Source organism: Patagioenas fasciata, chromosome 23 (genome assembly GCF_037038585.1).
Source record: "Patagioenas fasciata isolate bPatFas1 chromosome 23, bPatFas1.hap1, whole genome shotgun sequence".
Lineage (NCBI taxonomy): Eukaryota > Metazoa > Chordata > Aves > Columbiformes > Columbidae > Patagioenas > Patagioenas fasciata.
In genome coordinates, this window is record NC_092542.1 from 4,027,255 (window position 1) to 4,047,524 (window position 20,270).

At 50.5% G+C, this 20,270-nt stretch overlaps 1 protein-coding gene across 4 annotated transcripts in view; it reads left to right on the forward strand.

Annotated features, from left to right (window-relative positions):
- Nucleotides 1-18,328, forward strand: part of DISP3 (dispatched RND transporter family member 3) — a 34,378-nt gene extending 16,050 nt beyond the window's left edge. For 3 of the 4 annotated variants that reach the window (XM_065855114.2, XM_071798246.1, XM_071798248.1), the window contains 18 exons: nt 1,467-1,603; nt 2,010-2,144; nt 2,369-2,529; nt 2,868-3,007; nt 3,786-3,931; nt 4,912-5,073; nt 5,486-5,647; nt 6,084-6,206; nt 6,809-6,945; nt 7,617-7,798; nt 8,251-8,381; nt 8,489-8,664; nt 9,614-9,740; nt 10,406-10,551; nt 10,894-11,053; nt 11,296-11,409; nt 12,274-12,440; nt 13,139-18,328. In XM_065855114.2, coding sequence (XP_065711186.2) covers nt 1,467-1,603; nt 2,010-2,144; nt 2,369-2,529; nt 2,868-3,007; nt 3,786-3,931; nt 4,912-5,073; nt 5,486-5,647; nt 6,084-6,206; nt 6,809-6,945; nt 7,617-7,798; nt 8,251-8,381; nt 8,489-8,664; nt 9,614-9,740; nt 10,406-10,551; nt 10,894-11,053; nt 11,296-11,409; nt 12,274-12,440; nt 13,139-13,501 — 2,869 coding nt within the window. In that variant the 3' untranslated portion in view covers nt 13,502-18,328. The remainder of the gene's footprint in view (nt 1-1,466; nt 1,604-2,009; nt 2,145-2,368; nt 2,530-2,867; nt 3,008-3,785; nt 3,932-4,911; nt 5,074-5,485; nt 5,648-6,083; nt 6,207-6,808; nt 6,946-7,616; nt 7,799-8,250; nt 8,382-8,488; nt 8,665-9,613; nt 9,741-10,405; nt 10,552-10,893; nt 11,054-11,295; nt 11,410-12,273; nt 12,441-13,138) is intronic. The other variant, XM_071798247.1, reaches the window with a different exon arrangement.
- Nucleotides 18,329-20,270: the final 1,942 nt, after the last annotated feature.

A 20,270-nucleotide genomic window follows, 5' to 3' on the forward strand; every position in this document is an offset into this window, starting at 1 on the left:
AAGCTCCATCTTAAGGTTTACACAGGGCATACATAGCCTTGCAGCATTCAGTCTCACCTGGAAGGCACAGAAGGCTTGGCGCACCAGCTCAGTCTCAAACAGTGGCCACGGTGTAATGTTCCAAATAAAGGAGAAGAAGCATCTCCTTTGAGGCTGGGCTCAGGCACAGCACTGTGAATGAGGGTAGGGAGCAGATGGCAGAAAACCACTCCTGTGCTTCCCTTTAATGCCACTTCCTAGTGCAGCAACATGCCAGAGACATCAATAGAGACAATGAAAGGCAGCCAGAGACTGGATCCAGTGCCTGCCTTTCCACTCAGCCCCTGTCTGGCATTGGATCTATTTGTTCCCATCTCACAAGTCCAATTCTAGTGGCTTTGACAGAGCTGCTTTTCTGCCTTCCTAATCTCAGTTTGGCCCTAGTGGGTCTTTTGCAGGGGGTGAAATGGTCCTTCCTCAAGGCATCAGCCCGTGGATCTGATTCTGCTTTTGCTCATGCCAGTGTAATTCCTTCCAGGTGTGTTTTCTCTTTGTACAGAGGGATGGGGAGTTTCAAAGCAGGAGAAGTTTGAGGAAGGGCAGGCTTTTTTCCCCAGCAGGTCTGTATGACTTGGGATGGACACAGCTTTGCTCAGTGCTTGTGAGAGGGAGGTGGTAAAACAATGCCAGAAGGGCTAAAAGAGTAGCCCAGCACCCAGAGCGCTGAGGGAAGGCGGCGAGTCCAAGTTCCAGTGAACCTTCTCAGTCTCCTGCTCTCTGCTGCTCTGACTCTCAGTAGGTCCTAGAGCTAATGGATATGGATCTTCAAAAGCAGAGGGGAATGTCAGCCCGGACAGCGAGCAGCCCCAGGCCATTCCGGTAGAGCGGGCTGCAAGCAGGGGAAGCCAAAAGGGAACTGGGGCCAAGCCTTGGTTCTGAAGCTCTGCTTCCGGAAAGCCTCCTGTGGTGCATGTTACTGTGCTCCTGGTTAAATTATCTTGGATTACTTCCGCTCGGAGCCTGCTTCCAGAAGCAGAAGCTGGTAAATCATGTGGTTTCTGATAAGCTCTCACTCTGCCCGCATCTGCTAGTTATTACCTTTGTGCTTAATATAATAAGCAATGATTAGGATTCCAGATGGAATTGGCTTTGGAGGCTTTGGGAGCTGTTTGCTGACAGCAAGAAGTCTATTAGTGCCGAAGACCCACCATGCATTGGAGGAATTTTAAAAGTATTAGACCTGCTTTTATTTTTTTCCCTCCTTGTGTGAACTTCTCGTCCAGCAGCAACCTTGTTCAACCTGCTCTCACCACTCTGAGCCATTTCCTCAGAGAACTGTCAAGTTTATTGGAGCAGTGACCTCCTCTGGCTCTGGGCGAGACATTGTGCTTTGTTAAATCCCCTGTTTTATTAAATCCCTTAGCTCTGTTCCCTTTACACTCAACTCCGCCTACTCCTCTTCCTTCCTTCATATCTTCCCACCCTAGCAAAGTCCAGGTGCTGTATGGAGGGACAGATTTGTTTGACTATGAAGTGAGGCGAACCTTCAACAATGACATGTTGCTGGCCTTCATCAGCAGTAGCTGCATAGCTGTCTTGGTCTACATCCTTACCTCCTGCTCAGGTAGGCTGCAGTCACAGCTGCTCTGCTCTCACAAGAAAGTCAAACATGCCATGACTCCCTGTGTCTGTGCAAGCCCTGGAGAGGCGCTCATGTCCTGACACCAGCCTGGCTTTGGCACAGCAGCATCCAAGTCTGATTTTCCACAGCAGAGATTAGAGGGCAGGGTGGGGGGAAGGTCACAGGAGAGCAGGAGTAAGGTGCAAATTTCCATCTTACTAGTGCTGGTGTAGAGCTGATGTAATTTCATGGGTGGGTCTCATGAGAAGAGGTCTACAAGTGGTAGTCTTGCAGCCCTAAACGATTTTGTCACCAACACACTCCTGGGCACCAGGATTCTGTCAGGGCAGGTGTGAGGTGTCTCCTCTCCCAGCAGTACTATTTTTGCTGTGTTCCTTTCCTCCTATAGTGTTCCTGTCATTCTTTGGCATTGCCAGTATTGGCCTGAGCTGCCTGGTGGCTCTGTTCCTGTACCACGTCGTATTTGGGATCCAGTACCTGGGTATACTCAATGGTGTGGCTGCCTTTGTCATTGTGGGGATTGGTAAGCATGTCCTTACTCCAAACCTACCTGTGCTACCTTGCCACACCTCCTGCCTGCAGGAGACAGAAGGGCAATGGTAGCAAGTGCACATTGAATTTCCAAACCTTTTCCCTCCATTACCTGTAAGTGAAATATTTGCAGGTCAGATGTTGAGGGGAAATCAGATTTTTAACATGTGTCCCTACTGTGTGCGAAGTGTCAAAATCTCCATCCTCTTTTCCCAGGGGTTGATGATGTCTTTGTTTTCATCAATACCTACCGCCAAGCCACCCACCTCAAGGACCTGCGGCTGCGCATGATCCATACTATCCAGACAGCGGGGAAGGCCACCTTCTTCACTTCTCTGACCACAGCAGCAGCATATGCTGCCAACATCTTCTCTCAGGTACACTGCAGCTGTGGGATTTGGACCTTTCTGCTTCTGCCAGAGGCCCTAATAGCGAGAGAAGCTACCAGTACCATCTTTCTGCACTGCTGCAATTGCTTGCCCTAGAGGGCTGTCCTTTACCTGCTCTAAGGCAGTGGATACTCTCTCTGTGTCTCCAAAGACAATACTTCCCGTGCCGCTGGTGAGCTCAGCTTGGTACCTACCAGCTTTGCTCTCTACCATGACCGAGGTCAGCATGTGCTGTTCTCTGGTTCCTCCAGACATCTTTCTGGCCTGATGTCTCTCCAGGTCTCCTGCCCCAGTTGATCCCAGCTCCATGTTCTCTCTTCATGTAGATCCCAGCCGTGCATGACTTTGGGCTCTTCATGTCACTGATTGTGTCCTGCTGCTGGGTAGCTGTGCTCTTCACCATGCCAGCTGCTCTTGGAATATGGACTCTTTATGTGTCCCCCCTGGAGAGCTCCTGCCAAACCAGGTGAGCCCTGGAGCCTCGTTTTCTGGGTGGGAAGTTGTCGTGGAACTACTGGCCAAGGCAGTGTGAAAATCCCTGCCATGTGCTCTCAGTTATTCTCATCCCTCTCAGTTATCCTCATCCCCCTCAGGCAGCTTGGTTTCACCATTCCCTGTTAGTGTCTAAGAGAAGGGTGATTTAACTTCTGCCATTCCAGATTGGAGGAAAATCGAAGGGCCAGGTCCCAATCTTACTCTCCTGGTCTATGCACAGGTGTCTCCCAGGAGCCAAACCCTGCAGTGCCAGCCATACCTCTTCATTGAGTCCTATGGAGTTTTGGAGCCATTTGTGTCCTCAGAGCAGTTACTGTACAGCTAAATCCTCAAACTGTGGAGACAGGCCCCACAAGGCAGACAAGTTGCTCCTGCCTGTGAGCACAAGCAGTGCATGCAGATTTGCATTTGAAAGTCAGCACATTTCACTTTCCCCTGCTCTTCAGCAGTGCAGGTGACCCGGCCTGATTTAATTCATTAGCAGGGAGATGACTGCTGAAACCTCAGCACCCTGTGTTGATGGCTCTGTGTGTCCAGCCCATCCAGTTACTGCTTTGCCATAGCAGCTCAGCCCTTGACCTCTCAGCACTTAGCAGAGAAAATTGCTTGTGGCACTGCCTGTTGGGTTTCCAAGTAATTGGAGCGGACTGTTGCTGCTCCCTTTGTCACTGAAGGAGCCCACTGGTAACTCTTTGCAGGGTATGTGGCTTCAAACTAACGCCTTTGTGTCCTTCTCTGCCCCAATCCAGCTGTAGTCAGAAGTGCACCAAGAAGAGTGCCTTACACCTGGCTGAAGATCTGTTCATTGCCCCTGAGGCCACCTCCAGAGCAGGCAGAGAGACACTTCCCTATCTCGATGATGACATCCCACTGCTCAGCGTGGAGGAGGAGCCTGGTATGTGCCTTCAGGGGAGCCACACTGCTCTGTTCTTCCTGTCCCTGCCACTGGTCTGTGCCTCAGTTTCCCTACTCTTAAGCTGATGGTGGTGCTGTCACAGGAGGCTGTAGGAGTATGAACTCAGTAATGGTTGTAAGTTGCTTTGAGATCTTCAGCAGGTGTCAATACATGTTTGCTGATCCTCTTGGGTCTAATGTGGATGGTACTTTCTGGCTGAAATTGTGACATGATGTAGCCATGAAATATCTCTCGGCTCTGAGCTGCCTGTGCCAGGCAGACAGTGAAGCTTTGGCACTGTGTTTCAAGAGCTGTCTCAGTATGCCAGAGCCACATGCAATGGTAATGTATGGAAATAACCCCTTCCCTGGAGCAGAGTAAACAGCGGGATGCTTTTCTCCAGGGATCCCTGGGCATCAGGTAGCTTGTGAAGAAACAAAAAAGCTTGTTCCAGTTGGTGACCGAGTGTGGTTTGTGGGTCAGCTGTACAGTGTGCCAGGCACGCTTTGACCTTATTTGTCACTGTTGAGAAGAGGGCAGTCCCCAGTTGTCCCTGAGCTGGAGTAAAGAGGTCAGGTAGGAGCCAGGCTGCAGTCAGGAAGAGGTCAGCTGTGTGAAGTTAGCTACAAGACATACTTAGTGGGACAGGGATAAATTTTGCTTGGCCCAAGAAGCATGCAGTGTCCCTGTGACCATATGGACAGTGTCAGTGGAATCTGGCAGAGGAAGAATAGCCTGAAGCGTAGGCTTTGGACTGAACTGTGGATTTAGAAGTGTAGCTTTCATGTGGCAGTGACGTGAGAAAGATGCTTCCTGTGACATCCTGGGCAAGTCACTGCCCCTGCCTGGGTCTTACTCCATCTCCTTAGCTTGAGTGACTTGTACAGCACCTTCAAAGCTTTTGTAAAGGAGAGCAGAAAGCTGCAAGAGGCTCATGATGCTGAGCACTGAGGCTGCCTTTGATTTTTTTCTTTTTCTAGTCTCCCTGGAAATAGGGGATGTCCCATTGGTATCTGTGATGCCAGAAAATCTGCAGCTTCCTGCTGAGAAGAGCAACCAGGGTCACTTGATAACTCATCTGCAGGAGCTGCTGGAACACTGGGTGCTGTGGTCTGCAGTGAAGAGCAGATGGGTGATTGTGGGTAAGGAATGAGGGGATATTCCATCTGCATGGATTTTAGAGAGTTTGGCAGTATCTTGATCAGTCCCCAAGCCTTGATTATTAGTCACAAGAGTCTGAGAAAAGGGACATAATGCATGGCTTCTAAATCAGTGGAAGAGTGTCACCAGAACAGTCAGTCCCTAAGGGAACTGCATGGGGAACTCAGACTTTTCCATCCCTCTCATTTCACTCAGATCTGAAATGGCAAGTCCTGGTGGGGTTATCCAGGCATGGAGCTCAGTACAAGAAAGCTCAGCTGCCAGTTTGCTTTAGAGACTGTTCCTTTTTCCTGTTGAAAATACCATCTTTCTGCCACACCCCTGCTGTCCGAGGATGTCCTAAGTGCGAGATATACATAGTTCCCACATACTTACCTGGGCTTCTCCTTGCAGGGCTCTTTCTCCTGGTTTTGCTCCTGTCCATATTCTTTGCCAGCCGCCTCCATCCAGCTAGCCGTGCTCCAGTCTTGTTCCGGCCAGACACCAACATCCAGGTGCTGCTAGACCTGAAATACAACCTGAGTGCTGAAGGCATCTCCTGCATTACCTGTTCAGGTGAGAGTGCTGCTCCCCAGACCGTGGTGGGCACAGCCTGGTCTAAGCCCTGGGCTGGAGGAGCTGAAATGTGAGGCAGACACCTACATTGTTCACATACCTCACTGAACACTGGATGGGCCTTGTTGAAGGGAAACACTTGCTGGGAGTGGGATGGTTGAGTTGCCTATAGGAGCAGAGTGTTCTGAAAAGTATTTCCTCCTTTAGCTGGGAACTGCCTGGCTGTTTTGGCTGGAGCAATTCCTTTACAGTCCATGAAGACCGACTATTTTAACTCGTAACTGCTGATCACATGCTGATGACCAGCTGAGGGTCTGTGGCTCTGTTCCCTGCTTAGGGTTTGGTGTTCAATAGCAGAGTCTGTGCTGTGTGCAGGGCTGGTAGATGTCTGGTCATGCCATCCACTCTTTCCTTCCTGACTAACCTTGTGGGACAGGTTTGTTTCAGGAAAAGCCCCACAGTTTGCAGAACAACATCCGAACCGCCTTGGAAAAAAAGAAGAGGGGCTCAGGATCGCCTTGGGGAAGCAAAGGGAGCACAAGTGATACAGGGCAGCAAGGTAAGTGGGGTGTGATGTTTCTGACCAGGTTTGGGTCCAGGGCCCAAGGGTCCACACAGATAAAAACTAAATCATATAATCTGAGTAGCTGATGGGGAATAATTGTCTTTAGACCCTGCCCTGCTGAGCCCTGGCGTGCTGCTGGATGTAAGGGGCATCATTACAATCCCCCTTGCCCTGGATGCCTGCTGTTCTCTAGGACATGGTCCTACAACCCAGGTGGCAGTACAGTCTAGTGAGAAATCCCTCTAGTCTGAGTACAGTGCTAGGAGCTCAGAGCTTTTGCGTCCCAGTTCTGTGTCACAACCTTCCTGGCCGGCCATGAGGAGGGTGAATTTAGCCTGTTCTGCAGGGGATTTTGAGGGTAAGAGTTAATGGGCCAGATCCTGAGGTAACATGAATCAGTAAGCCATCAGGAATTACTGCAACTCAGGATATATTTGTGAAAACCTTTGAAAGGTTGTGCTGTGCTGCTAGAAGGGAGAGGCTGAGCCTACTGCCCCAGAGGAGACAGCAGACCAGAACCCTTTGCTGCTGCACATGCCTGTAGGATTTGCTGGTTGAAAAGTAGCACAAGCCCTCATGCTCTCTGTTTCTTTCAGATCTCCAGGGGACTGTGTATATCTCCAAGTCCAGAAACAAGGGCAGGCCAGCCATCTACAGATTCTCGCTCAATGCCAGTGTCCCTGCCCCCTGGCAGATGGTGTCACCAGGAGACGGGGAGGTGCCTTCATTCCAGGTGAGTCAGTCCAGGAATGCTGGACCTCTCTATCAAGAGTGCGGCACTCAACAGGTGAGCACAAGAGCCTCCTCCTGTTTCTCCATGGGGTCCTAGGTAGTTCCTAGGGTGGAATTTGCAGGGCAGTGCAGCAAGGTAGCTAAAACAGAGGGCATTGTGTCTGGCATCATTATATAGGTTATGCCTTGTAATATTTGCCTGTTGCTGTTGCTATGAGACTGTCACTAATGGGAGCAGAAGTGTGGGTGCCTGTGGGGATCAGATGAGGCCTGGTGTCACCAGCTGAGCTTGTTCTAGTAGAAACTGCTACTGAGACAGCTGGGTTCCCATTGCTTCCTTCTGCCCGTGTACAGACACAGGCAAGCAGGTAACACTGCTTAATGCACAGGCCATGTTGGACACATTCCCCCAGGAGGACTCATTTTCAGGTGTCCCCCACCCTGGGGGCAGAGCAGCCACCATTCAGCTGAGGCCACAGAGAACAGGGGTGGTGAGGGGCCCCATCGCGCCCTGGGAAGGCGGCAGGCTGGGAGCTGGCTGACTTCGTGTCTGCGGTGCTCATCTGTGTGGCTGTGCCAGTGCTCGGGGAGGAGGGGAGTGTGTGATGCTAATGTGCAACAGGCTGCAACCCTGTGGAGTTAAGTGTCTGTTTTCATTAATCCATTGCTTAGGTGTATAGAGTGCCTTTCGGTAACTTCACCAGGAAGCTGACAGCTTGTGTGTCCACAGTAGGGCTGCTTAAGCAGATGAGCCCCAGGAAGTGGATGATGACCACCTTGTCCTGTGACACCAAGAGAGGCTGGAAGTTCGACTTCAGTTTCTACGTGGCCTCCAAGGAGCAGCAGCGAACACGGTAACCTTCCAAAACCCAGTCGGGGCCAGGCAACAAAACCAGCACAGCCAAGTGCCTGATTTGGGATGCCCAATGTCCAGTGCCAGTCCTGCCCTTATTTGATGTCCATGGCCTTAAGTCTTGCTTTACTGCAAATGTGCCCCATCTTTGCAAAGTTATTTTGCAGGCCTATAGCATCATTAATGTGCCAAAGGCTTGGCAGGTGCAGGACTGTGACTGGGGGCTTCTTTGGGTGGCAAAAAGCCGTTGCTGATCTTGGTCTTGCCTTTACCCAACTGAAGTCCTGGGCTGAACATGCAGAACAGAATATGCAACGGCTAGGGATCCAGGTCTGGAGTTGCTCACCTCTTCCTTTCCTTCTGTCCCTGAGAGCATCTGTTTCCATGTAATGCTTTGGACATATCATCTTAACTATCTTTGGTCCCCCATAACAAACTTTCTTTGTTGCACAGGAAACTGTATTTTGCTCAGTCACACAAGCCCCCTTACCATGGCCGAGTGTGTGCAGCACCTCCTGGCTGTCTTCTCAGCTCTAGCCCAGATGGACCCACCAAAGGCATCCTTTATGTTCCCAGTGAAAAAGGTGAGCTGATGGGAACCTGTTCAACCACGTCTGGCTGTCTGGGCCAGAGAGTCAGATCTTTTCTTGCCACCTTCTAATGTAACCAGCCTTTCTTCTGTATTTCACAGCAGCACCCAAAGCAAAGCTGTCAGCCACTTCTGGATTTAATCCTTGCATGAACACAGGCTGTGGAAAGCCAGCAGTGCGGCCGCTGGTCGACACAGGAGCCATGGTGTTTGTGGTGTTTGGTATCAGAGGTGTTAACCGCACAAGGCGCCCGGACAACCACGTCATCGCAGACATGGTACACACATTCTGGCAGGCTGGACAGGCGTGCTCGGGGCTGATGAATGAGGGATGGTCTCCCTGGATGGTGTTTAGCTAATCCCTGCAGCCCAGGCAGCATGTTCTAGCAGTCTAGACAGATGGAACAGCAGAGATGGCAGCATTATGATGAGCCAAAAGCACATTTCTATTTTAGCAAATTCACAAATAAGAGAGATCAGGAAGCCCTTACTGAAATCACTTCAGACTTTTCAGAAAATCCCTTTCTGAGTGCAATATCCAGCCTTCTAATTTTGAGTCTAAATCTGGCTTTCCTGAGGATTTTAGGAGCAAACTCAGCTTGAGCTCAGTTTGAAAATTGCACTACAAATTCAATATCTGGGGTTCTGATATTTTTCTATAGTTGTTAATTTTGTTATGAGATACTAACATGAAAAAATACATATCAATTACTCCAGGGAAAGGTTACCAAACGTGGCTTTTCCAGGAAAAGCTCATCTCCCAGATCTGATACCTTGCCACATTCACGGCCTTTCCCCAGCAAAATTATGCTTAGCTCTGGTCGCTCGGCAGATGCCCCTCAGGTTTTTGCTGTTCTTCCTGCCTTCTGATTTGGGGCACTGTGCAGAATCAGCTGCTGCCTGTTTCCTCTGGCTAGGGCAGCATGAAATGCAGGCAGTGGAGTGGGCAGAAAGCTGGAGCTGCATGCTGGGCACTGTGGGGCTTCTGAACTGCTCCTTAGGCAGATCCTGATGGTTTGGGGCATGGCATGGTGGCTGTTCATCTATCAGTGCTTCTTTTTTAAGGGGGTTGTATTATCTTTTATTTTTTCCACCATGTAACCTGTGGTCTGTACAAACTACTCCCAGGCTGTGTAGCCAGGAGAGGACTCTGCTTCTGCCTTCTTGTTCCCGTTGCTGTGTGTGCCTCATGTGTGGTGCTCTTATTGTTGTGTCTCCTTGTGAAAGGGCAGCGTTATCTACGATGACAGCTTTGACCTCTTCAAAGAGATTGGCAACCTGTGCCGGCTCTGCAAAGCCATTGCCAGCAACACCGAGCTGGTGAAGCCAGGAGGGGCTCAGTGCCTGCCCTCTGGTAGGTTGGACCAACACCAGCCACAGTCCTTGGGGAGTTCTTGGGTCCCTGGGTGGAGACTGGTTCTCACCCCCTGTCTGAGGAGCACGGCTGCTAAAGGCTTGTGAACTCTCAGATCCCAGCCTGGCGATGCAGAAAAAGAGGGAGCAGTCAATGACCAGACTGCTCTACTTGCAGCAGTGTTTGTTTGGGCTGGGTTCCTCAACAGCAAACCAGAAAGGATGGCTGCTTCTTACCACCTCCTTTTCTTCCCAAGGCAGCTTTACTTTTCTAGAACATGCTCCTGGTGATACTTTCTGGGAGATGAGAGAGGAATGGTCTCTAAAGACACTGGGCATATTCTTCAGGATTTAATCCAGTGAAGATAACAGAATTTAATCTGTTCTTTCCAGTCATGAGTATTGCTTGTGATACACTTAAAATCCTTTGGATAAGTGAATATCTTCTTAGTAGCTGCTGAATAACCACCCCTGTGGCTTCCCATACCTAACCAGTGACTGTCTCTTCCCAATTCAGAGGTCACAAGGTTGTAGAGCTGAATATAGGAAGTGTATATTGGCTTCAGGCCAAAAAGTTGTTTGTTTTTATTTCTTTTCCCCTCCTTTGTTGCAATGTGCTTCCTTTCCTGTCTTGTCCTCCATCCCTTGCTCTTTCTTTCCCTCCAGGTTACAGCATCTCCTCCTTTCTGCAGATGTTACACCCTGAGTGCAAGAACATCCCTGAGCCAAACCTGCTGCCTGGACAGCTCTCTCATGGGGCAGTGGGGGTGAAGGACGGGAAGGTGCAGTGGATCTCCATGGCATTTGAATCGGTGAGCACATGGCATCACCATCTGTCCTTGTGACAGTTTCTTCTTGTGACTACTGGGCGTGTGGCTCTGCTCTTTCTGCACTGGCCACTTTGAGCCATAATTTAGTGTTTTCTAGTGTTTATGCCTTGTTGCGGACAGGAGCCTGTGCTCACAAGTTGCTAGAAGTGGCTGTTTATGCCCCAACTTGCTCTTACCACAAGAGCTCAGGCAAAGAGCTGGTGGCAGGTTTGCCGGTTCTGCCTGGTGCTGCAGCTCCAGTTGGCTTGTTCTGCCTTTTCCCTTGCCATGCATACCCCGCCCCAAAGAGCAGGACATGAGAATAACGTGTTCATCTCCTTGCAGACAACCTACAAAGGGAAATCTTCCTTCCAGACATATGCTGACTACCTTAAATGGGAGACATTCCTGCAGGAGCAACTCCAGCTCTTCCCAGAGGACTCTGCCCTCCGGCGTGGTTTCCAGACCTGTGAGCACTGGAAGCAGATCTTCATGGAGATTATAGGCAAGTGCCTGCCATGTTTCTCTCCCTGAGGAGCCCACGCTTTATGATACATCTTCACGAGACACTCTATCCCACCTGGTGGGCATGTGTTATATCGTCAGTCCTTTATATATCACCTGCTTTCCACTTTCATCCTCCCCTTCCCATCTCACCTGCCTGCCTTGTCGCCAGGGACACCCAGAGCCTTTCTCATCCCAGCTGTCACATTCCAGGAGTCAAATGAGCTGGCTCTTTTCTTCCAGGAGTGCAAAGTGCCCTGTACGGTCTGGTCCTCTCGCTGGTTATTTGTGTGGCTGCAGTGGCGGTGTTTACCACTCACATCCTCCTCCTGCTGCCAGTGCTGCTCAGCATTTTAGGTAAAAACGCCAATTCCAATGGGTTAAGCTCTCCCTTTGTCTGAAATTGGTGGGTTGTAGCACTGCTGAGTCTCTGGTGATATGAACTGAATTGCTCTGACTCTGTGTAAAGCCTTTTGGCTTTCCAGAAGCCAGCCCTGATACACCTAGGTGAACAGGAGAAACTCTGAACAAATGCACAGGAACCTCATTGGGAAAGTAGATTTGTATGTCTAATTCTCAGTGTGTTTTATCTACACAATCCCTTCTATTTGTTTAAATAAGGGTTTTAGCTACACAAATGCCATCCCTGCCTGTTATGTATAATAATGTGATTAAGTCCCATGTGTTCTGAATAACAATTGCAGTACTTCACAAGGATCTGCACCATGGCTGCTGTTTCCAAGCTGTGGGAGATTTTTAAAAGCTGAATATTTTAGCGCTTTTGTTAGTATTTGAAGTAAATTTGTAAATAGCTCCTTCTCCCTGGCTGGTGATTTGACGACATTGTGGACTAAGTGTGTTGCTAAACTTCTCAGTTTAAAAATCAAATCAATCATTTTAAAGCCACTTAGTCTCCCACACATGACTCACAAACAAATGTTGCTCTTGCCTTTAAGAAAAACCTGTGCATGCACTCAGCCTGTGTGTAACTCCTGCAAGCAGTACAAAGGGCCCTCTTCCTTGTGCACGTGTGTGCACACGCACGCTTTCCTGGGTGTGGATTCATTTAGCAAGTGTTAATCTAGACTGGCATCTGTCTGTCAGTTTGTCTAATATTCAGCTAGGTGCTTCACTCCCCAGCAGATCCAGCTACCTTATTGAATGGTCCCTGTGGCAAGGGAAGGTCCCTAAAATTCACTTAACGTGACTTTCTTCACATAGGGGTGGTCTGCTTGGTGGTGACCATCATGTACTGGTCTGGCTGGGAAATGGGAGCTGTGGAAGCCATTTCCCTCTCCATCCTCGTTGGCTCCTCCGTGGATTACTGCGTGCACTTGGTGGAGGGCTATCTGCTGGCGGGGGAGAACTTGCCACTGCACCAGGCCGAGGTGAGCTCTTTTCCTCCCGTACCCTCGTGTCCATGCCCCTTATGCCCTCTCTGCCACTTGGCTATGATGCAGGACCTAAGGTGTGATGGGCAAGGGAGGATGCAGCTTCCCACCCTCGCAGCATGTCCGGGATGTGTCCTGCTTCTCCAGCTGACTGGTTGGAGACTGGTGTGAGCTTGCATACCTGAGTACAGTAAATCCAGCCGAGGGTCCAACCCATGTGCTTGTCTCTTTCTTACTGGCCATAGTTGTATGCAAAGCAGCCCCATTTTATACCCCATTAAGACAGTCGTGTGCTGGAGTGTCCTTACACTGGTTCTGTAGCCTCTGCAAATTGTTGTGCTGTGCTGGCCCTGCACATCTTGTCCAGCCTTCTTCCTCTTTGGGAAGAAGGAGACCATGAAAGCTTGGGGGATCTGTGATGCCAGGTCATGCAGAGCCTCTGTTATGTTGGTCAGCAGTCTGTGATGGAAATGAGCCACAAAATCCAGCACATTTTGCCTCTACTGGGTTTTAACCTCATGGCTGTTTGCCCAGTGTGCTCAAAGACTGCATGAACTGTCCATCTGCACTCACACAGCATCTCTTGCCTGAACCGGGATGCTGTGAGCTAAGCCACCCTCTCAAAGGCTAGGACATTAGTGCAGTCCCCTGTGCTTGTCCCCATTCTCCCTTAACCTTGCTGTCCCTTCTGCCAGGACCCCCAAGCGTGTCGCCAGTGGAGGACGATTGAAGCGGTCCGTCACGTGGGGGTGGCAATCGTCTCAAGCGCCGTCACCACAGTGATCGCCACCGTCCCGCTCTTCTTCTGCATCATTGCCCCTTTTGCCAAGTTCGGGAAGATCGTGGCCCTCAACACTGGAGTGTCCATCCTGTACACGTTAACTGTGAGCACAGCCCTGCTGAGCATCATGGGGCCGGGCACGTTCATCCGCAGCAGGACTTCTTGCCTCAAGGCTGTGCTGGGAGTGCTCCTTGCTGGTCTGCTGGGTCTATGCATCTGCCTCGCCCTGCTGAAGAGTGGATTTGAGATCCCCCTGCCTAATGGGAGGGCCCTTTAGACCCTGTCCCAAGAGCCACATGCTCTGTCTTCTTGCTCCCTTTCTTTTTTTTTCCTTTTTTTTTTTTTTTTTTTTTAAAGGATATTTTTTGTAAGAAAAAGATACAGGAAAAAAGTCCCCTTTTTCCAGAAGTTTTTCAACTCCAGATGCACTTTATTTTCTAATGGGTTTTGCTCTAAGCTTCTATTTATTATTTTGGGTAGTGATGGATGGATGTCGGACAGTGAGGGCTGCCCAGGGAATACCTCAGCCCGTGAGTAGGAGGGGAGGAGGTCTCCTGGTCTCCTTCTCTCAATTTTGCTTTTATTTTTCCCTTTTTTTTTCCTTTTTTCTTTTAATGAACAGAGCTTTCTGGAACCGCGAAGCTAAAAGGGGGAGAAGTTGGGAAGGCCATATCATCCCTTTCAAAATGCTTCCCCAGTCCCTTCTCTCCCCTTGGCCAGGGTCAGCATTGCAACCGTGACTCTCGAGGTGATGTCCTACCCCCACGCCAAGCCTGTGCCTCGTTACCTGAGCCTCGGACAACAGCAGTGAGCTGTTGGCCAGGCCTGGGAAATGGTGTGGTCTGGACCAGCAGTGAACTTGCTGCACAGGAGCTCTTATGGGTGTCATTGTGGGATCTGAAGTAGAGGTGGTGGGCGGCACGACCAGCAGTGGCCTGCTGTCATTGTCTGTGGGGGGGTATCAGCATGGCTGGGATCTCGTAGGTCTGTGAACAGCTGTCAGGAATGCAATCGGTGCCCTCAGTGGCTTGCTCCCCTCTCCCTCATCACAGCAGTGAGGTCGAGGCACTATTGATGCCCAGTCCCACCTCCTGCTCAGAGTGGGATCTCACCAGTTGCTGCCTCTGCTCTTTGTGGCAGAGAAAACAGCCCTGAGGTCCCTGCAGAGCGTTTTGGTCATGGCAGTCAGCTCTTAGCCTGAGGATGAGCTCGTACCTGGTGGCATGCACAGATAAACCGTGGTGCATCCTCTGTGCCACCCTCCGTTGTGCAGACACGAGGGCAGCGGAGCCTCAGCCTGCGGCTGCTGCCTGCTCAGAGCAGATGGTTTATATTAAAGTAAAATGAAATTGCAAACTGGTACCATTAACAAGTACATTTTAAGCATCGCTGATTCTATCATATTTTTAAAATTGAAATAGCTAAGTGTGTGCATTGATATGCAGCACATCTGGTTCTCGGCAGAAAGGGAGGGGTTTGGCCCACTGGGAGATGCATTAAACATTATTTACAGGGATGCCAATAGAGGGAGGTGGCCAGAAAGCAACCTGACTGCATTTGTTTGCAGATACCATGTTCCTGGTGGCTTTGTTTTCTCTGTCTGGACTTAACCCCCTTTTTAAGAGGGCAATTCCAGGAAGCCTGTCCCGATTGCCAGCCAAGTTCTGGGGACTGTGCTGGTGAGACAGAGCAGCAGCTACTTCTGCTTGGCTCAGTGTGTCCCTGCCAGTCTTATACCTTCACAGCGTGTCATTCCTGTGAAACTGGATCAAATGTTTGTTCCCTAAAGTAGATTACCCAAGGTGTCAGCTGGAGAGAGGAGTGCCAGGACAGGACTCTTGTTGATGGCAGAGGAAATCTGGAGCAATTCTGCCTCAGGCAGTGAGGGGGACGAAAGCATGAGCAAAACAGACCTGGTTTCCTCCTTACCATCCCACAGTGCAGCTGAGTTACCCATTTCTGCAAAGTGTTCCTTGGCACCTGCCTCTGATCTGCACCAGTTCCTTCATAATGAACCCTGTGCCCATGAATAAATGGTCCTGGAAAGGATTTTTCACTATCCTTAAGCTGTGCTGTTTTGATGGCTGCTGTGCACAGTTCAGCCCCTGTAAGCCAGGCTTTTTCCTATGTCTGCTCTCTGAATTTAATTACTAGTGGTGCCCTGAGCTCTCCTAAGTGCAGCGAGCACAGAGGGCACTGTGCTGGGACCTGTGTGGGTGCTGCAGGGGACAGCAGTGTGGCCTTAGTGCTGCTGCCAAGGATGCTCTGACTGGCAGCTTGGCCTGAATTTAGCTAATGCTTCGAATTCCTTGGGGTGATTAAAGCTGATGGATATTTCCAGGTCACTAGCCGAAAGAATAAAGTGCCAAGTGCACCCGTAGAGGAAGTTCCTCCTTCTATGAGCATGAAAAAACCTTGAAAGGTCTTTAAGACAAGGCATAGATGTGCTTTGAATTCTGCAACGTTTAAAGCTATTTAAGCCTCTATGTTTGTGCTCACTATAAAGAGGCTGTGTGAGGCTCCCACTTCCAGAGTGACACACCATGCTGGGACCATTCATTCAGCCACTCTGGGAAGACAAAGATTAATTGCAAAGTAGTAGAAAGCCTTTTATGTCTCTTGGGGCTGATCTGGCAGCGTTTGATCTGGCGGTGGCTGATCTGCAGATGAAAATAACGGAGTTCTTAGCACCTGACAGGATCTGTCTGGTTTCCTGGAGCAAGCAGGGACAAGCAATCATTTTCCCTCCTCTCTCCAGCCAGCCCTGGCTCACTTGGTGCAGAAGGGCTGGCTGGCGCTGGAAGGAACAGAGCATCACCTTCCTCTTTTTTGTCCAAGGTGGTACTGGATGAGCAATGGCCGGAGCAATTCAGAAAGGAAAATGAGAGACTGAGATAAGTGCAGAGCTGTAGCAGGTGATTCCCAAAGGCGCAGTGTGAGATTGTGCTCCTCCAGTAAGGAAACTGAGGCAAGGAGAGGAGGAGAACTTACTCCAGATTGTAGTAGAATGGTGGAAGAGCCAGGAGATGATCCTGGGTGACGCTTTTCACTGCAAGGACCCACCGCTGTTGGTAAGCTGAAAACTCAATTAAACATAGTAATGACTCTTAAGATCTACTTAGACACTTGTCCCATTGCTGTTTCGTTCTGCACAGCTTTGTGGTCAGGGTGGCCAGTGCTTTTTGCACATGCTGTGGAGTGGAATAAGCTTAGAGGCAAGCACCAGCCTTCCCCAAAATTCTTACAGCACTGTGATCTCCCCAAGCATCTGCAGAGACAATAAATCAGTAGCAGATGTGTACATCCATCTCCGTGTAGGCGGCATCCTCCTTGGGATTAGAAAATATTCATAAAATTATAGAGGTAAGAAAACGGATGGGTTTATCTGAGCAAATGCGAAGGTGGAGCTGACAGCCCTGCTGGGAATCAGTGCTCCGAGGCAGATGCTCGTAGCAATAAAAAGCAAGGCCCTCACCTGTCTGGCACTGTTCCGTGAGCAGATGCTCGCCCTAAATTAATTCCTCCCCCATCTCTGCCTATTTTCTTTCTCTGATGACTCCTCTGTTTCCCAGACCATCTCTTGGGCACTGTTGTCTTGCCGAGCAAGGTTCAGCCTTTTCCGTGGTAGCTGCTTCTGCCTGAGGTGCTCACAGAGACCAGATAAAGCGGCTGGAGGTTGTCTCAGGGTGAATTGCTCAGGCAGAGGAGCTAGGCAGTTAAAACGCTTCAGATGAAGCTGTCCATTTTGATGGTTTTAAACAGTAGAATGCAGCAGACCCACCTTACTTGGAAGAGAATGCTCTGATTTTCCATTTCCAAACAATTTTGTTGCAGTTAAAAAGAAGTGTACGCGGGTGCTCAGTTACAGCACACTGCAATGGAATATTTCAAACTGCCCACTCCTCCTAGTAAATCCTGTTTTGAGGGTGTTTTGAAAAGCTGCTGTTAATGTTTCAGTCTCCTACAAAACAGAGCCAGTCCTGACCTCCCCAGAGCTGCTGTTGCTGCTCCTCCAGCTGAGCTTCCCTGTGAGTTTAGGGCTCCCCGTGGCTGTGGGTGCTCAGGTAGAGTCTCTGCTCACAACAGCCCTGTCGAATTCAGCTTTGGAGTGAGGAGCAGAGCTGACGTGATTTGCAGAGATCAGTGTCAGAGGAAGGAACAGAGCTGGGTGTCCTCGCTCTGTCCTTGTGGCGTGGTGCCTCCTGAGGTGCTGGGTTCATGCAGGGTCTGTACAGGCAACTGGGGCATCAGGTTTGGCCACCTGCCTTGGTGATTTCAAAGGCTGCAGATGCTGAAAGGGGATCAGTGGCTGAGCTGGGCTGTGTTCCTTGATCCCTGCTGGATCTGAAACTATGCCAGAGCAAAGCCAGCCTGGGAAATGTCCCCGAGCAGAAGGATGTGTGGCATGCCCACAGGGTTACTGGGACCACTGATAGTCTGGATGCAGTGGTCTTTAGAGACCCCTGGCTTTGTCTCTGCTGGAGCAAACTCACATGTTACTTTATGTCATGGCATCTGATTCTTTTAGCTTGTCCTGCACTGAATTTTCCTACCAGAGCAGCCTGCCCTCCTGGAAGGTTATAAAAGGCTTTTTATGTAGCCCTGTGACATGTATAAATCCTCCCACGCACTCCACCAAGGAAGCTGTGCTGACTGATTTGCAGCCAGGCAGGACAAGCTCACTGTCTCTTGGTTATTTCTTCCAAAATCACTCCTCACCCTAGAGAACACACAAGCCATAGTTCACAGTTTTCCAAAGGCCTCTGCTAAGTGCTGAGCCCTGGTAGAGGGCGATGGCCAGAACCAGGGGCAGAGCAGCAAGCAGGTGAGCAGAGAAGTTTACGGGGGGAAGCAGAAGAGAACAAATGGGAGGGAGGATGGTTCAAAAGCCAAGGGGAGGTGTGAGCACCCCGAGGACAGAGGGAGGGCACTGCTGTTTCACCACGTCGTGTGCAGACCTTAGAGTGTCGGTTCTCAGAGTGATGTAGCACAATTCCTGATGTAATGTATGCGTGTTTCTTTTGTAAGTCGTCTCCTACCCTCACTATTTTCAGTGTTCTTGATTTTTGGAGACTGTTGTAAATAAAGAATTTTGACATTCGCACCTTTGGATCCTTCACTCATCACTGTATCACTGTTGCATGTAAACGGCGCTGGATGGAACGTGCTGCCATGGATGCTTCCAACCCACGCTGTTCTATGATGTGTTGTGTGACTAAATCATGCAGTGGGGATGAGGCCACAGCACTGGTTCCCAACGCACACAGGATTGCTCCTGCTGCTGAAATCAGGCCTCTTGAAGCCAACATCCCACATCCAGAAAAGCTGACAGTCTGGAAGAGCCAGCTCAGGATCCCACACAGTCTGCAAGAGGGCTGCACCACAAGAAGGAGACTCACCTGCCTCCTTCTGCAGCACCGCGGTTTCTCACAACACACATTCCTGGCATGAACTTCTGGTCAATGCTTTGCCCCCGTGTCCTGCACTGCAGCAGCAAAGCGCCGCTCTGCACCTCCCAGGACCACACTGAACTGGTTTCTACAGCTCTTCAGAAAGTGGCTGCTGAGTCAAGGGAGGGTTTGGGGCAGGGGAAAGGGCTCAGAGCATGGATTACACAGGGAAACAGTGGCTCATTGTTCATTTCAAGCTGGCAGAGGCGGGAAGGAATTGTGTTTCTATCTGTCCGTGCAGAGCTGCTGGCTCAGCCCGTGCTAACGCTGACAGTCCACGCTGCCTGCAATCTGGCATCTCTTCTTCCAGGAGAGTGAGTCTGGAGTGAAGTCTTCATTATGCACAGCAGGTTCCCCTTGGTCCGCTGTCAAGCTGCAGCACAGCGAGGTCTCCGTTACTTCCCCGGCAGAGTTTAGAGGAGCCTGTGCGCCCTGGGGTGCTGCAGCAGGTACACCCTGTGCCCTTCTCCCACGGGCTCCTTCCCACCCCGAAACCAAACCCCAAGCCCTGATTCTGTGGCTTTAAAAGGGGGAAAACTCCCTGAAAAACAGCGTCAGAGCCTCCCTCTGCACTCATGCAGGACACTGTCGCTGTCCCTTTGTCCCCGGTTACCTGCCCATCCTCAGGAGACATTTGGGGAGCCAGAGGGGGCTCGTTAGGACCCTGAATTTCGAGGAGGAGCTGCTAAAGTGGCTGAAGCTCCTGGTGGGGGTGCTCGAGGGTGCAGGACAGGACGCAGCTCCGGTGAGGGGGTCCTGGGGCGGGTATGGCCTCCCAGGGCCGCTCTGTGCCGGGCTGTGGGGCGGCCTTGGCTCTGGGTGCTGCTCCAGGGTGCCTGACGAGGGGGACTCAGCCCCTGGCTCCCCCACCTCAGAGCAGCACTGGTCCCGCTGCATCCTTAATGCCATCCCCTGTCTGCAAGTGACTTAGCACTTTGGAAACTAGACCAGCTTTTTATTTTTCCTGTGAGTGCTATTGAGCTAGTTCTGGATGGTGCACAGTGTTCCCACTGTATGCTCTTTGGAGGTAAACTGCTCCTGGGGACAGTTTCTTGGGGTGGTAGGCTGATTTCCTTTGTTTTCTTTTTTTTTTTTTAAAGCCCTTACAGTGCTCCTAAGGGTTCAGTTTGTCAGTGACACGGGTGTGAATGAGCAGCTGACCTGTCCCCTGCCTCTGGTATTTATGTAGCTCTTACAGGAGCTGTTATAGGGGACCCAAAGGGTAAACCCAGGCTGTTGTGAATGACAGTGATGATAAATCTCAGTATCTTGCCAGTTCTTTGTCCGTACGTCTTTAAGCTTTATTTTTCCTGATGTAAAAATGGAAGCGGCAACTGTGTCTGATGTGTGAGGCTGTGACCTCAGTGAATTTCGCTGCTGGGTGCTGCCAGAAGGCCATTGCGCATCTCCCAAGGCTGCTGGGCAGAGTCTCTGCCCTTGCTGAGCTGGCTGCTGTGCCAGCACCCTCTTGCTGCTCACTGGGAACACAGGACGGCGGCTGTGTCCTTGGGGCCTGGCTTACGCTGGCCACAGTGAGGCTTATGTGGGGGGAGAAAGCATGCTCTGAACTGCCCCAGTGTGTGTTTAGGCATCTGG